Genomic DNA, 12,822 nt, shown 5'->3' on the forward strand with positions numbered 1-12,822 from the left:
CCATTTAAAATCCTGGCATTCTTTTGTAAACACCCTGTATTCAACCAAAAATATCAATAATATAAACTATGGCGTTCGTAACCAATATGAGTAAGACACTAAAATATATCCTTAATAAAAAAAAAATATCATTTGGTTAAAATTAGCACACTCAAACATCACCCCAACCCATTCACGTGAAACAGGCATCTGATTTTCCAGTGTTGTCAGTGTTGTGTGTGTGTTATGTACACACGATAAGAAGTGCATTTGCTTTGTTAAAAACAATGATAATAATATGTAAATCTTTAATTTATTGTTTAATTTTTGTTCTCTCTTTCATCAAATTTAATCTTGTTCATCATCTATAAAACATATAACCTACAATTAGTCTGAGTATCTGCAACAATAAACGTAATGGATTCAGGCCCATTTGTCAATAGCTGAGTTGGAGAAGCAGCTTGCGCAGGAAGGTAGCAAACGCAAATTGACGATCCTGACGCAGAATGTGGATGGGCTGCACAAGGCTGCGGGCTCCAGCAATGTGGTAGAGATTCACGGCTCTCTGTTCAAGACTAGATGCACTGTGTGTGCGAATGTAAAGGACAATCGTGATAGTCCCATCTGTGAGGCTTTGAGGGGCAGAGGGTGAGTCTTCTTTCATCCTTTAATTTGAACAATTGAATTGAACAAAGCTTTTGAGAGTGAATAATAAATACCCTAAGAGCAGATGTTTTTGATACCCTATAAGTTTCAAGTTTTAAATATTATGCATTGTTAAAAGTATAATTGAAATTTATATATTTAATCCGTAAGCGATTCGGTCCCCACGAAATATCTCAAGCTAGAAAAAGGTAGCATAGCTGTTGAGGATTCATTTTAAAGCTTAAGGTCCAAGGACGACGGGGAAAATATCAGAATTGTAAAAAATTACCCATGCTCTGCCCCATAGGCCGCCAAAGATCCAGTTATTTTCTAATGGAAGTAATGCTACAGTGTTTCTATAAGCTTTTTAAATATACCAGCTGATGTAAACATTGCATATTTCTTTTACTTCCTCTCCTTGTACCAAATATGTAGAAAGTATTGTTTTCGTCAAAACTTTCGAGTTTGAGTTATGAGTGGATATATCGGTTCATGTCTAAGTATTTAGAAACCAATCATTAATTAGTTTTTTAACGGTGATCGGTATTCATTCACAACCAATTACATTTATGGCCTTTCTAGCAACGCTGGATGGAATTAAATTAATTATTTATTGAAAGTTAATAACAATAACCGAGAGTAAGTTTTCAATCAAAGGATGCACAGGGATATCTAACCTGACACATTTATAAATTCATTCTTACAATAATTTGTTTTAGGTTTGTTTTAAGGTTCTGAGGTGAGGATTTTAAAAGTAAGTATTGATTGGTCTCCATGGCTGCCATGAGAACAAATACAATGTTTTCAATTTGCTATGCCACCCAAATGTAAACAAGCTGAACTGTCAAACCACATTAATTCACAATTCCACAGCTGACTTATAAATAGTTATTCTTATATTTGATGGTTCATTGATTATTGATTTTATGAATTAAGTCAGATTGTACATCTGTTGCTGTATCTAACCCTAATTAATTATTTAAAATCTCGCTAATGTGAATAATGTAGGTATTGAAAGATTTTGGTGTACAAAATAGTGAAATTATAAAGTTTATATTTACTTCAATCATTTTAACATTTTTCTACAATTAACATGTGTTTAGAGTAGGGCACACACCTTAAAAATTTAAACTTTTTCTCAAGGAGATAATTAGTTGTATATTTTCACCATTTTGAGAGAAATATTGTTCACACCATTTCCTTTTTCACAAATTTTTAAATCATAATTTCATATTACTACCCATAGATTGGTAAGTTATGGTGTATTCTAATCCAGAGGTAGCTACTATCTATCTATATTATAACTTTTGACACTTTCTGTAGATTTCACATTCTATTCTAATAATGAACAACTTTTTACAAGCGTTTCATGGTCATTACCGGTACATGTATATTTTCAACCAAGTTCCTCTTAACTTAACCTACCCTCGACATAAACATTGTTTGAATGACGTTAAATTTCCTTATTCTAAGCTGATATACAAATATTTCAATTTAAAAACAACAATAAAAACCTAATTTGTATATGCACTTGCCTTTGGTGCATGAATAGTAGGAGCTATAAATAGTAGGGCTAAGTATATTTCTGTTTGTTTTAGTAGTAAGAGTGTTGATGTTTTTCTTTGTTCACATAGTATATAATGAGATATTTTTATAATCAATGCTTAGTGAGCAATGCTTTTTAGAAACAAGATCACATGTTTCATTTAATTCAAACTGTAATATTAACCAGATGTTGTAAATTATTGTTTGTCTATGTTTGATTTTATCATTTAGTAAAAGCTTTGAGTTTTTTATTTCTTTTATTGTTTGAAAATGTTTATTATGTAATTAGTAAGTTAAAAGTTTTTGATAGGTACATTTATTGAAATTTAATCTTATTTTACTCTTTTTTTCATGTCAGATTTCATAAAGCACCATATAGCCTACATCAACCCCGGACGAAGGACGGGTCCTCTGCTAGTACTTTATATTCATACCTGTGGTTACAATTCATGTAGCTTGCTAAAACAAGATTGAAGTTTAATGCTGCTGCCTGATGTATTTTCAAACTTCATAAGAAATATGATTTGTTATCATCAGTTAGCTGCAGACAAGCCTTGTGAGGCTTTTGCAGCTTGTTGGAGATTAATTTGTTGAAAAAAAGTCATAACAAATTGGAATAATTTTTTAAAATTGTTCAAATCTATGTAGGCAAATCTTTTTCCAATGTGTTATATTCATAGTCCATTTTACCTGTGTCAGTTCAGTTCTTTTAAAACATTTAATTACCTTGTAGCTCAAGTTCACCTCCTTTCTGCAACAATATCTTTGTTGCATTTTCTCTATCACGCACAGGTCATTGTGACCCATGTGATATTTTTTATTTCCTTTATGTAATGCTGCAAAATAATTTGTTGTAAATAACAAATTTTTCTCTCTCTTTTTTCTCTCTGTAACAATATATAAATATAAACATTGGTCCACAGTGCCCCAGACTTGGACAAGGATCTCCCAGAGATCCCCGTAGACCAGCTTCCTCGCTGTAAACAGTCCAGCTGCAATGGTCTACTGCGACCTCACATTGTCTGGTTTGGCGAAAATCTCCACCAGGACGCACTAGATGCTGCAGGTAAGCTGTACCAATGTTTTAAATTTATATTTGTCTTCTTAATTTGATTTTGTACTAGTTGTGTGCCCGTTCTACGCACGGGGATCTTATCGTTGTCAGTTGAAACCTTCTTCTCTTAAGAACAGCAGTTGGTTCGCATATTTTCAGATATGCTGGCGAAACTATTATATATAAACATTCGCAAATACAGTATCTGACAGTGAATGAATGAATGAATGAATGAATGATTTATTCCGTCAAATTTGCTACAAAGTACAATATTACCTTTTTACTATAATATTAAGTTTACAACATGAAACAATCAAAAACAAAACAAGAAATAACAAAGTTGTGAACTTAATGTTGAATTATACTAAAACTAGCAAAACGAACATAATAAACTTATAATTTTGTAGCTAGTTATAATTGAATGGTCTTGTGGAATCAGCAGACATAGGCGAACTATGCCTGTGCGTCTGCTGGGTTGCATATAATCTTTAATGACCTAAACTTGTTTGATTGAAGATTCAAACGGAGATTGAATAAAAATCGGAAAAAAAAGATTTTTTGAATTTTTTTTGAGGATGAATGATATGTAATTGACATGAAATGGGTGATAGATAATTACAGTGGGAGCAAATTCAGCTGTGTTGTGTCCATGCAGTTGTGACGGCCAGGAGCTGTGCGCACGGCTGTCGGCTGGGGGGTTGGTGGGGGAGGGACAGCACAGCACAAGGGTCAGGTCAAACACGCCGGTAATCAGCTGAAATGATAACTTCGGCCTCGTCCGTTCCTAGATTTAGAAGGAATTCTTTAACCCTGATTTTAAACAAGTTGAGAGAAGGTGAATCAAAGATGCCTAAGTTATTGAAATAAGAGCCGATGTTACGAAACAGAATATGAGAAATGTAAAAGGAGTTAGTTGAAGAAAAGGAATAATGTTTTTGTAATGTAGTGATACCAACTCTTTAAGAATACCTTGTGTTGTGTGAATGTGCAATTTCATGGAAAATGTTATTGTAATTTTTGAAAATATGAATTAATATATTTTTAATGTAAAGTTGGCGAATAGAAAAAAGGGACGTTTCCTCAAATAAAGCGACTGACGGGTATCGTCTGCATTTTCCAAATCCTATTTTTATTATGGTTTTTTGGGCAACATTTAAAGGTTCTATAATACTTTTATAGCAGCCACCCCATGCTATGATACCAAAAGACAACAATGATTGAACATAGGCGTGGTATGTCATTCTTATTTCTTTGAATGTTAGAACGTCCCTCATTTGTCTAAAAGCAAAAATGAATCTCCTTATTTTGATTTTAAAATAAATAATGTGAACGTCCCATTTTAAACGCTCGTCAAAAAATATACCCAAGTATTTGTACGAATTTACTTTTTCTATGCACGCACAATCACATGCAATGTTATATTGATCACCACACTCGTGAATAATAAGGTCATTTAGATTGTAATCTGTAATCTTATTAATAGAAATTGGCATGTATTTTGTTTTATTGACATTTAATGAAAGTAAGTTTTGATTTAACCATTTCTTTACAATCATGAGATCATGCAAAGCCTTATCTCGAACCTCGGGCCAAGTTTTTCCCTGCAGGAAAATAAGACTATCGTCTGCAAATAAGAACACTTTTCCGAAAATATTTAACTTAGAGATGTTATTAATGTATAATAAGAACAAAATAGGCCCAAGGGTGCTGCCTTGGACCACTCCGTAGTCTACAGGCATTCTATCACTAGATACACCACAAATTGAAACAAACTGGGATCTATTAGAGAGAAAGCTTTTGAACCAATTAAGTGCTATGCCGCGAATTCCTAATATTTCCATTTTATTCAGTAATTTTGATCGATCCACCGAATCAAATGCTTTTTTAAGATCAAGAAAAATTAACATTGGGTGATTTTTATCAGAGATCGCGCTGTTCAATTCTTTGTTAATGTCAAATAAAGCATCTGATATGTTTTTGTCCTTACGAAACCCGTACTGTCGCTCACTGAGGATGCCGTTCATTTGGAGATAAGAAACTACCTGATCTTTAACTATTTTCTCAATGACTTTAGTAAAGACACTAAGCAAGGATATTGGTCTAAAATTGTTTTTGTTTGAAAATTCATTAGATTTATAAAGGGGAAAAACTTTGGCTAATTTTAAGCAGTCTGGGAAGACTCCTGATGTAATGCTGTGATTAACAATGTGTAGCAATGGGTCACACAGAATATTGAAGTTCATTTGAAGGACGTCAGCCGATATACCATCCCAGCCCGGCGCAGACCCTCCCCTTAAACTATAAACGTAATGGTGTAAGTCAAGTCTCGTAATTGGTTGTAGCTGTAAGTTGGAGTTGACTCGAAAGTCGTTGTCATCCAAAACTGGGACCCCACTTTGATCAATCACATCAGCTAGGTCCTTACCTACATTGGCAAAAAATCTATTAAAATCTCCAGCCACGTCCTTACACAATGAAGTAGTAACACATGGGGCACCAGGAATAAAAATTTCTCAATAGGGAATGCATCTTTTTTGTTTACTCTACCTGCTAACTCGTTAATAATTTTCCAAAACTTTTTCGGGTCGTTTGAACATTCATTTATTTGTGATCTATAAAAAATACGTTTTCTGTGCTTCAGGTTGTTACTAAGGGTTTGTTTAAATTCACGGTAGTAATTCAGAAGATCGTTGTTAAATGGTTGTTTTTTTACTCTTTTATTTAGTCTATCTCTAAATCTAATTTGCCTAATCAAATCTACTGTAATCCAAGGTTTGAGTTTTTTTAATCTATTTGACTTATTTTTTGAAACCTTTTTTGCGGACTCCACACAGTTGGCAGAGATTGTGATAAAGTGACTGGAGCAGAAGTCTACGTCTTTATCACAAGTTAGAATAGGATCCCAGTTTGAGTTAGTCAGGAGGTGTGTAAGTAGCTGTTGGTCCAGGTAAGTATGTGTGATAGTGTTGGCCTCAGTGCCCTGTGCCGAGGGAGGGGGAGTGCGGGGGGTGATACTGATAGTGAGTCCAGTGCTGTAGTGGTCTGTCACGGCTGTCTGGATCACAGCTGATTGTACTTCACTAATGTTGTTGTATTTTATAAAAATGTGATCCAAACAGCTTGCTGAAACATTTGTCACTCTTGTCGGTTTGTCAATACATTGTGTGAAGCCATTTCCTATCAAACAGTTTAAGTACAAATCAATCGAATTGTCCCTCTTAAGTAAGTCAAGATTTATGTCTCCTACAAGAATACACATTTTGTTTTTATTAATGGCGGTCACATATCGTAAAAGCTCTACAGTAAAGTTGTCTGGATTGCTGTCAAAAGTTCTGTAAATGGCAAGAACAAGAAGTTTCAAGCCAAAACAAATGCTTCACAATTAAATGTGACCCGGATCGTGTTGGTCCATATGTTAAATCCAATGATTAAACTAAAAAATGATTTATATATCTATGAGGCATAGCATCTAAGGTAGGCCTATAATTGAAAGTTACTTTCCACAATGGTTAAAAGTATTTAAGGTACTACCTCAACCTCACATTTAACACTTTATTCGGGTTGAAATTTTTATTGTAAAGGTGCTCTTGTCCTTTACGTGAAACACTGAGAAATAAGGACATTAATGCGTTACCAACAGACATACACACAAAAATACAGAACGTAATTAGGGAATTTGCTACGCTTTAAGCATAACAAAGTACATATTAAATTAGTATTTGTAATCTTTGTTAATGTCATCAAATTTTATCATAACAATTTATATTTGCTTGGACCGAAGATGGCCCGAAATGCTGTCGAAATGACGGCTTACTATATGAAATGAAGTACAGTAGAACTCCGATTATCCGAATCAATTGGGACCAGTGTTACAGACAGACAGACAGACAGACAGAAATAGGGATGAGACTCGTTTCTGCTTCTTTAATGTATAAAACGTAAAAATAACCTAAAAATGTATAATTCTGAGCAATGTACAGACAAAACTCTAATTTTTACTAATTTTATTTATATAGATAGTCAAAATAAGTTTTAGTTCAGTTTTAGTCCCTTACTACACCTCATAAACAAGCAGTCATGAAGTAAATGGTTTGCATTGCTTTCTGCATGCTGTGCTCCCATTGTGGATCTTTAAGTAACATAGGTTGCCTCTTCACTTCTTGCTGGGGCCGGAGCCCCTCGTCCCCGCGCCACCCTTGACTTAAGTCTGGGTCTTATTTTCCAGGCCATTTTTCATGAAAAATCTTCCTTCTCGGACTTTGACCGCTTTCACTACTCTTCCAGACACATTCTGTGTCCCAACACCTTAACAGCACATATCCCACTCCCCTTCCAACCCTGATCCGCCTTCCTTGCTGCATGGTGGGCTCCACAGTTGGCTGTTGGGGGTGTATCACAGAATGTTTACATGAATGATATAATGTGATATATTGTGTGTGATATATAATGTCTGTTGTGTTGCAGAGTCTGCTATGGAAGACTGTGACTTGTGTCTGGTGGTAGGCACTTCATCAGTCGTCACCCCCGCTGCATGGTGGGCTCCACAGTTGGCTGCTCGTGGCGTTCCTGTCGCAGAGTTCAACATGGAGAAAACTCCTGTCACTGATGAATTTCAGTAAGTCGCAGAAAAAATTTACTGTAAATGAGCATGGTTCTAACTTCTAATGTGGGTTTAGTTAAGCCTTTGTGAGATGTTTTAATGGAAATATGTATAGTTGCACATGTATTATACCGAACACACCTAATAATTATAATCTAACCTAACCTAGGTTGGTTAGGTTAGGTTAGGATTATAGGAGGTTATGCTATTTAAACTAATTAAAATCTTATTTGGAATTTGAATTTTTAGTGTAGTAGGTAGGCCTATAATACGCAAGTAGGGCCTACCAAGAAATGTAGGAGAGTATATATTTACAGGCCCCATAGTGTAATGGTAGGTTTTAGCTATTGTCCAATTAAGGCTATAGTTAAAGGGTTGAAATAAACCAATTAATTATTTCATCTTAACACATTCGCTACCTCAATTGTACAACATTTTTTATTCATATAGAAACGTGACGCACATATGCGGTGAACCCATAGACTGGTCACATTAAAATTGACTAACGTCGCTTATTTGCATCGAAGTTCCATTGGAAAGTAAGTTAACTCAATTCGACAGGTTTTCGCCCTTTTATGGTCTGCGTGCACTGTCAACCAAGTGACACCCGGTCTATGTGTGATGTTAAAATGAATACCTCGGTCCACATGAATGGCCGTATCGTCTCATCATGCGGCGCTCTGTAGTATATATGCTAGAGGTAGGTAACTATGTAAAGGTGATCTCTCATGTTTGAAATAATTGTTGACAGCTGATAATAGTAAATACAGCTTGAGGGAAAAAGCTATAATTCATGTTTCCATAGAAACTAAAACTATATTTGAACTGTTTGAAAACAAAATTCAATAATAGCATTGAAAGTTCATCCAGTCAATTTGAAAATGAAGTACACAATTAAAGTTAATCACAATATCTGGAGTCTGACAGAAAAATGCAAGGAGACTTTAGTTCACAACTGAAGAGGTCAACCTGACAAGTTCTGAATAACTGGAGTCATGAAAACTTGTAACTTGGCAGAAAAGCTTCTTCATTGGCAGACTCTTGCAAGAGGTACCAACTACTAAGTATCAAAATGGAGACTCCTTTAAAACCATGGAGATTAATGAAACAATGCAAGGACTGATATTGCATTCTTCATTAGAGCAAAGGAAATCAGGTTTGATCCACATGGAGAGAATGTTGAGTCAAAGATGTTACAACAAATCTAAGAATCCTAACGAAGTACCAAGCTAAAAGGGAGAAGGAACATGTAGAAGGTACTTGAAAGAAACAAATTGTGGCATAAAGAGAAGTCCACAAGAAAATGGAAGTTAATCAGAAGAACTACCATCTTTTAGCATCAATTTGTGTAATCTAGAATTAAGTTTTTTTAAGAATGTGTTATTATGTAATACCTACGTAACCTAGTATTAGGTATATTAAGTGTTAGGCCTATATTTATAATCTTAATCTAGTATTATTATTTTTTTTTGTAAGTATTAATCATACCGAGTGAGGTGGCATCATCTCACATTTGGGAGGTCTGACTATCAGACCGGCCATTCCGAGGAAAGTTTGTACGGTTTCTTTCCTCACTCAGGTGAATGCCGGAATGGTTCCCTAAAGGGCCGTACCCCGCCAGGCTGATAATTCTGCTTGATTGACCTAACCCCTAGTAGGAAATACATTTTTTACTGTAAAATAAAATATTCATCCTTTCCCCCCGAAAATTAAAATGTTTTATTTTTAGTATTTAATATGATAAGATATTTTTTAATTTAAGGATTTCCGTTTGTAAAAAGAGATACGTTATATAACTTTCTGTCATCTAAATCTAAAATAAAAAATATATAATAACATCTTATTGTCAAGACATGGGGATAAATAGTACCACATAAACCCCTCATCTATTATGGCAAGCTCTCAAGATTAGAGTGATTGTTTTGGTGGGAGGGGGATAAGATAGGTTAATAACATAATGAAACAAAACCTAACCTACAAACGTAAAATGTGAATTCCTGATGATTGGTGTAGTAATGAACGGTATTTACTCAAGGGAGGTACAGAAGAGCCTTCAATGACGTCAGCCATCAGATCTCCTCTTGAGGGAACACCATTACCGCAACGATACGGAATTCAGTCATCGGCCTCGGTGGTGTAGTGGATAGTGTGCCGGGCTGATAATCCAAAGGTGCCGGGTTCGAATCCCGCTGGCAGAACTAACTTTTTGTCAAACATTTTTTTCATACCAGCAAGTTTGGTTGGTTTGGTTAGCAAATTCAAAATGTAATTTTGAAAATTTTCGCTGTTAACTAGGGATGATTTACTACATTCTTGCAAAGGTCCACATAAATTACCACATCTAAATACCCATCTAAATTATCTAGCACATTTTGAAGAGATTTTGATCTACATACGAAAGACAGTAATTCAATTAAAAATTTTATTCCCGTAAGAGTAAAATGTGGGTTATTCAATTTCAGGGGTGAAAGAGAAAATGTCACTTTTTTGAATTTACCAAGGGGTTTGGACACAATACCATCAACATTCAACCATGCCAGATGTCAAGTCTCTTGCCTATCTAGAAGTGGTCTGCACCATTGAGTCATCCAGTAACACAAGGAGCTGTATAGTATTTAGAATTTTTTTAAACACATTGCCAGTATTTGACTTATAAAATGAGGTCAAGTTTGCATAAAACTGCTTTACCAACTAAACATTATTATTAACTAGTTATGAACTGAAGACCGAAACTACTTGTGCTCTAGCAGAATTTTTTTTAATTTCATTTAAAACAATCTTTTTAAAACGTTTTTATTAGCTCGCTTTCTTGTCCGGTACAAATTTTGAAATCAATTTTATATTAACTTCCCGATGAGCTAGAGACTTGAAACTTGAAACATAGCTCACAAATGGAAGACAATGCAATATTATATAATTTAATTTTCATATTTCCCTTGGGCTACGCCCCATTGGCTTGTTTTTATTAGCTCGTTTTCCTACAAATTTTGATATCAATTTTAACCCTCCAAGTGTCCATAGTTTAGGCCTTAATGTCCACCTATTTTTGGCGCATTTGCAAGGTTTTATTAAAACGGATCTGAGAAGCTTAAAACAATGTTAATTCTAATGTTCTATATACCATTTTGTTTGGAAAATCATGGGCTTCAATATCATACATAAAACATAAGGAATATTTGTTTCAAAAAATTTTTTTAGGTAAAAAAAAAAATTATTTTGGAAAAATTAAAAAAAAATAAGTTTGCGCTCAATGAAATTGTATAAATTATAGGCCTATAAATATTTGAAAATAGCCACTTTGTCCTAAATTTTATGAGGATTATAAATATATAATAATATAAGGAAGTAGATTTGCAAATAAATAAGTTATGGGCAAAAAACAGATTTCAGTACATAGCGTTTAGCTAAGAATGCATAGCCTAACCATAGCTAGGAATCTGGCTGATAATTTACATCAATATCACTACCTACTTCTTCAGGATCATCAACCAGCACTTCAAAACCACTTAAATCTTCTTATAATGCACCACGTATATCACTACTTTTGATTTTTAACACTAAAACAAAGATAAACGTAATAAAACACATCAATCATCGGTCCGAGGGTAACCTAGCTGTTTACAAATACACGCACGTCAGCTGTCTGCTACAATTACGATCGGCTCAGAGAACATACAACGCTGAGAAAGACCTCTGGAGAAAGCTTAGAATATTACGGAAAGAACGATGCCTAACTCGATCCAGTTCAATCCGATTCAGTCAGTCATAGAGCCTTCGCCGTAAACGATGTCTGCGTGTCGAAAAATCGACAAGTAACACTACACAAAGTGTGCTGCTTGTCGAATTTTCGTCAAGTAACACTGGGAGGGTTAAACGAAGTTCCCGATGAGCTAGAGACTTGAAATTTGAAACCTAGTTCACAAATGGATGACAATGCAATATTATATAATTTAATTTTCATATTTCCCTTGGGCTACACCCCATGGGCTTACAAATTTTTCATGTTTACATTTTGAAAGAATGTAAATATATCAATTAGTTTACGTCAGCTGTAAATACTTAAATTTGACAGTTCGAAGAGCAGAGGTTAAGAGGAACAGATTATGCTCCCAAGAGATTCTTTATACAAAAAAACATTTCAAAATAAAAATAAATAATCTGATTGCAGATATAAAGGTGTTTGTTAATAATGTCAATCGTTATTTATTTAGTATTGTATAAAGTAAACAATAAATTAAATACAGTAGATTTATTTATTTATAGTTAGTAGGTAGGCCATACATTCAACCTAATACATAATTATATGAAAAGAAACTCAAATAAACCTTAGATTTCCCACATGCCTCTGTCTTAATCTGATATAGATGCTTTAAATAGATTTAAAATCCACACAGATTAAGAACTAAAAAGTGGAAAATAAATTATAAATAAAAAATATTTTTTTAAACAAAACGTTTTAAACGCACTAAAAAGTAGAAAATAATTTATAAATATGTGGAGGGTATAAATACTTCTTAGATTTAAAACGAAAAACGTGGGATGCATGCCATAGATAATTTACAATTACCTTCGCCTATTGAACTAATGTACTATTATCAATTGCATGCACCCCACGTTTTTCGTTTTAAATCTAAGAAGTATTTATACTCTCCACATATTTATAAATTATTTTCTACTTTTTAGTGCGTTTAAAACGTTTTGCTTAAAAAAATGTTTTTTATTTATAATTTATTTATCAGAGGTTTCAACTTAAGGATGAATTTTACAATTATTAGGTATTTATTCAAACCTTGTTTTACAGGTTTCATTTCGAGGGTCCTTGCTCCAGAACAATTCCAGAAGCTCTGGGAACGTAAAAGTAAGATTAGTGGGACAGTTCAGGTAATGTGTATGATTATAAATGGATTTTAATGGATCATTGATTTGATAAAAAAATAAATGCTAGTGGCACAATTGGAAGTATTTTTAATACCTTGATTCCTTCTCGCTCTCAGTACAA

The 12,822-nt window shown here is 34.1% G+C and overlaps 1 protein-coding gene across 3 annotated transcripts in view; it reads left to right on the plus strand.

The window, feature by feature from the left end:
* The window catches only part of LOC129001150 (NAD-dependent protein deacylase sirtuin-5, mitochondrial-like), a 20,369-nt gene extending 7,601 nt beyond the window's left edge, over positions 1-12,768 (plus strand). For all 3 annotated transcript variants that reach the window (XM_054428357.1, XM_054428356.1, XM_054428355.1), the window contains exons 3-6: positions 407-627; positions 3,093-3,235; positions 7,688-7,838; positions 12,625-12,768. In XM_054428357.1, coding sequence (XP_054284332.1) covers positions 407-627; positions 3,093-3,235; positions 7,688-7,838; positions 12,625-12,679 — 570 coding nt within the window. In that variant the 3' untranslated portion in view covers positions 12,680-12,768. The remainder of the gene's footprint in view (positions 1-406; positions 628-3,092; positions 3,236-7,687; positions 7,839-12,624) is intronic.
* Positions 12,769-12,822: the final 54 nt, after the last annotated feature.

The sequence above is a fragment of the Macrosteles quadrilineatus genome, unplaced genomic scaffold (genome assembly GCF_028750875.1).
Source record: "Macrosteles quadrilineatus isolate MER2022 unplaced genomic scaffold, UCM_ALF_1.0 Scaffold_8__2_contigs__length_117827958, whole genome shotgun sequence".
NCBI lineage: Eukaryota > Metazoa > Arthropoda > Insecta > Hemiptera > Cicadellidae > Macrosteles > Macrosteles quadrilineatus.